Raw genomic sequence first — 5,039 nt, forward strand, 5'->3', positions numbered from 1 at the left:
TTTCGGTCGTGAGATCATAGAGAAGAATGAAAAAGAAAATACGTTCCATTTCTTTTGTTCCAAATTCAAATGACACCAATACAGATCGATGCACCAAAAAATCGACGTAATTCACTTCCGTCGCATCTATTGCCTCAGCGGGTTCGCTCCCAGTGAAAGGGTCCACTTTTACCCTCCCAGGCGGGTGCGCGTGCGCACGTGTTGTGGTGCGGTTCACTTATAAATTCGGTGAAAACACACAAACGTCACATTCCAAATTCGGCCGCTGCCACGGCCGATCGTGTTTACTAGTTCGAAGGAAGATTACAAATAAGGCAAAATGAAATTAACGGTGAGTGTGCAAGTGAAGTGATGTGACGTGACTCTCTAACGTGAATTAGAACGCGGTTGATGTTATTTAATTAATGTTGTGAATATGCGGTGTTAGGGTCGGAGGATATAAATTAATGTTGAGGAAGTGTTATATTGATTTTACTGAAACGTAAGAAGTATACTGATAAACACAATTTTTAAAACAAAAGTTTTTAAAATTCCAATTTGTCTTGAAAATTGTAATAATTATTAAATTTTAATGAAAACGTAGAGCACAGTGTAATTTTACGTCAAATATAAATTTATAATATTATACTTGATAAATAGATAGATTTGATCCATATTACAAAATATAATTTTATTTATTTATTTATTTTATTTTATTCAGAAAATATACAGTCTTAAATAATGATTTAATAACTATATGAGAGACTATTGACCATTTACATATTTTCACATGTAAAAATCTAAACAGCCTGTCAGCAAAACCATACTACATACGTAATTACTAGGACAAAAGGAACCAGAAAAAAAAAATAGAATTGACAAATAGATTTGAACCATTTGAGAGTCATTAAGCCACCGGACTAAACCAAGCCTTGGACATCCCATTTACAAACTGTCTCGGGCTGGAGTTGAACAGATCCAGCTCGGAGCCTACAGCTAGTTTATTTAGCTCTTGAATGTCAAATGTCGAGTCGTTCTATAAATTAACTACTTACTATTAGACTTATCACATTATCTAAATGTCGCATCGGACTAGAATTTCAATGCTTAATTTCAAATCCTTCAATGCTAGAGAGAGGTTTGTTAAAAACTAGAACTAGTTCTAGATCTAAAGAAAGATCTTTGATCAGGATTTTAAATGTGTAAAACATTGTGTCAGTCTACATTCATAGACAATCTGTACTTAAAGATAGGCATTGGCCAAAAAATTTTAGCATATTCCTAGTAGCAACCTACACCGCTATGCTTTAGGACAAGGAGTCCGCTAAAGCCTCCGTAATTTTAAAATATTTATGTCTAAGAAAAAGGCTTGAGAATATGATAAATTGTATATAAGCACATTTATAATTATTTTATTCTATAAACTAATATTTAAAATGACAATTCTAATTATGCAACTTTTCTTTCAATGTTATTTTTATAAGAGAGCCTTCTTGTTATTATTAAGTTTACAGAGCGTGAACTCATACTTATTATACATAGTTAAAAGACATCGATAACATTCCTCGTCCGTCCAATTATCTCGATACTATATCTTAATTACGATCATAAGTGCAAGAGAGGCACACATGAGCGAAGTAAAAGTGGCAAAAGTGAAAACAAATTTGTTATGTGGGTCTTAATCCGAGCATCGTATACGGGTGCATTAACTGGAGTGCACCCACTGATTTGAATATTATAATGCGCTGGACATATAAATAATATTACAATTTTATAATTCGCAACAATAACAAATTCTAATAATTAATAAACATAATAATCACGTCAATCCCTTGCGAGGTAGACAGGGCCTGCAGTCTTGAACGACTGACAGGCCACGTTCAGCTGTTTTTTTTCAATGATATAACTGAGATTCAAATGGTGACAGGTTGCTAGCCCATCGCCGGAGAGAATAATCCCAAGTTTATAGGCTTATCCCTTTGTCGCCTTTTACGACATCCATGGGAACGAGATGGAGTGATCCTCAAGCGCAAGGGTAGCAAAAGCGGCTTCTACTAGTAACGTCATCAAATCACCTAGATTCAGATGTGAGCCTTGGTAAATTGTACAGCTAAGGATGCAAACGGGATAGAATTCATATTGTAGATTAAGATAAGTCAGGTCAAAAACCCTAAATTTTTAATTCTAAATAAAGAAATATATTTTTAATCCGATAATTTATTCCGAGGTAAAAAGCGAAAACTATAACCTACGAATTTAATCCAGCGTATGTACATTAAAAATCAGTGAATGCGGTGCAACTAGTTTGAGAACCGATCTCATTTACATTAACGAAAGTGAAAAAAGTGTTTGTACGGGAATCTCGTCCGCCACGTAACGAAATAAATATGGAAGGTCGCTCACCGGAATTCTAATTGGTTGTTATAACATCGTTATAACGTTTTGTCAAATTGGAAGAACTTTTAAGAATAAAGTCTAATAAAATGAAGTAAAACAAAGTCTGCATTAGACACATAATTTTATTTTACTAAATTAATGTCGGTTCACCGTTCGGTTGATTCAAACTCGAAATATGTTTCTCAAATTAAGTCGGACTACTTCTTTTCCTCATTTTTTCAAGTCAAGTTTACTTGATATCGGTTTCAATTATTTGAAAGTACATAAGGTTTTATATTTTTTATGTACATAAATATAGAAATAAAAATAAATAAGGCTGTAAAAGAGCCTAATAGATTTTTATGTCTGTTTTCAGGTTGCATTGATTGCCATACTGAGTATATCCTCATCATGGGCTAAAGAACTCAACAAGGCTGAAGACCCAAAGGATAAAAGAGAAGCCGCCATAGGCTACGGATCCCAAGGCATCTCAGCTCACAGTTACCAGGCCCCTATTGGACATGAAGGAGGCAATTCCATCAGCGTTGGTGCTGGTTACAGCGTAGGTGGAACCAAGCCCAGTTACAGCTTCGGTGGCCACTCAGCTTCTCCACTACAGTTTGCGCCAGAAGGTCTTCAATCCAGCGGACATGCCACCATCAAGCTGCCACCCATCACTCTTCAACCTTCCCATGGACTAGCAGCAGGCGACCTTTCACAACTCATGAGCCAACTATCTCATAGCATCAACTCAGGTGCTCTTAATCTTCAAGCAGGAGGATTTGACTCTTACGCCTTAGCAGCTGCTCCTCAGGCCGAACATGGTGCCCAAGAACTGTCTCTACCTCAATATACATTCGGAGCCCCGAAACTTCAACAGTATACTTTCCAAGAGCAACCGCAAGTAGCCAGTCCACCGTCTTACGCAGCTGGTACTAAAGGTCTTGGTTCGTATGGTTCTACCGGACCAGTTCTCTTTACTCCATCCGACTCTCAAGCAAACGTAGCTTTGCAAAGCCATGCTCCTAGTTCTGGCCACTCATTTGAAGCATTAGGACCGGCTTATGCCATCGGAGCTGCTCCCAGCTCAGGTCATAGCTACGGTGGCGCTGCTGTTGGACATTCTTTTGGCGAGGGTGCTTTATCTGGACACTCATTCGGCGGCGCTGGACTTTCTCTAGGCCAACCTGGACATTCCTTGGGTGGATCTGGACATTCTCTGGGTGGATCTGGGCATACTGTTGGCGCTGGATACACCCTTGGAGGTTCTAGCCATTCCCTTGGGGGATTGTCGTTAGGTAGCTCTGGCAATTCGTACGGTGGATCGTACAAGACTCTATTGCCAAGCAAAGGATCTTTCAAACCATCTGCTTTCTTGGGATCGTCAATTCAAGGAGACTCAAGCCACGGGTTATCAAGTCTGTCCAGTTCTCATGGAGCCCCATCATTTGGCAGTTTCAGCAGTGGAGGTCATAGTGGCTTATCCCTTGCATCTTTGAGTCACGGATCTAGTTTTGGTGGGCATGCACCCAGTTTTGGAGGCCACGGAAGCAGCTTTGGAGGGTCTTCCACAAAATACTTAGCTGCGTTTGCTCCATCGAAATCTGAAGGCTATGGGAACACGGAGTCTGTTTCTAATTTCGCTTCAAGCGGTCACTTGTCTTCTCCTGGTAGCTCGTTTTCCTCACCTTCCTCCTATGGTCATAGTAACAACGTGCACTCTGCCTCTTCTTCCAGTCCACAATACTATGTGCCGTCTTCTAAATACTCCTCTTCCAGTTTTGGTGAAGGAAGGTCATCGTACAAATCTCCTAGCAGTCATGGATCTTTGAGTTCGTTCTCGTCAGGGCCCAAACACAGTTACGGACGCGTCAACCGTTATTCACCCCCTAAGGATATTGAAGGCTCCTACAGTGAAAACACATATAACACAATCAAATACAGCGAAGAACTGAAACCACGCACTCATTAAGTTTATATGAATATGTTTTTACAAAGCGGCCTAAAATGTTGATTTTCCTGTAAATAATTAAAGAAGTGAGGGTGATGCGAGTGACTGTGATCGCTGTGGTTTGATTGTAGGCGAGTCTCAGAGAAAATGTTTGGTCTGTCGTGCTTAGTCGCTAAATAGCGGCAATTAACATATTTGTTGGGTCACTTCCCTGTAAGTACAGGGATAAGTAATTTTTAAGCCACACTGTGCTTTGCAAGTCGAGTGCTGATTAGGTTGCCATTATTGGTTGCAATAATTGATTTTGTATTCTTGGACTTATTTTCTCATTGAGTAGCTTATCGTTGGTAGGTAATACAGTATTATACAATGCTTGTTTGCCTCCAAATTGATCTTAAGCCGAAATTGTTAACGCCTTTCTACTTTATCGATAATATTACTAGCTTAATGTTCCTGTTCTTCTTGCATTGTCTTCAGGTTTGAGTCTTACAATTTGTCCTTAGGGACGCAAAGATATTTGAGATTAGTTCCGATATCCATGTGAAACTAGTTGTGACCACATCACGAGAAATCTTCATGTAACCACCGCGGATCGTATCATATGCACCGTAAATTTCTGTAAATAGGTAGACTGTTAGCTATTTATTGTAACGTTTAGTTTTAAGATTGTTTTTAATAAAAATGTTACCGAGATATTTGTATTATTTGTTAGCCTTTTAACCCTTAAAACATA

The 5,039-nt window shown here is 38.8% G+C and overlaps 1 protein-coding gene across 1 annotated transcript; it reads left to right on the forward strand.

Moving 5' to 3' along the window:
• The first annotated feature begins 237 nt into the window (after positions 1–237).
• On the forward strand, positions 238–4,645 carry LOC106137591 (hornerin-like). The gene is made up of 2 exons (XM_013338444.2): positions 238–331; positions 2,732–4,645. Exons 1-2 carry the CDS (start codon positions 320–322, stop codon positions 4,325–4,327), a joined length of 1,608 nt encoding a protein of 535 aa, XP_013193898.2. The 5' UTR covers positions 238–319; the 3' UTR covers positions 4,328–4,645.
• The last annotated feature ends 394 nt before the right edge of the window (positions 4,646–5,039 follow it).

This window comes from Amyelois transitella, chromosome 15, assembly GCF_032362555.1.
Source record: "Amyelois transitella isolate CPQ chromosome 15, ilAmyTran1.1, whole genome shotgun sequence".
Classification (NCBI taxonomy): Eukaryota; Metazoa; Arthropoda; class Insecta; order Lepidoptera; family Pyralidae; genus Amyelois; species Amyelois transitella.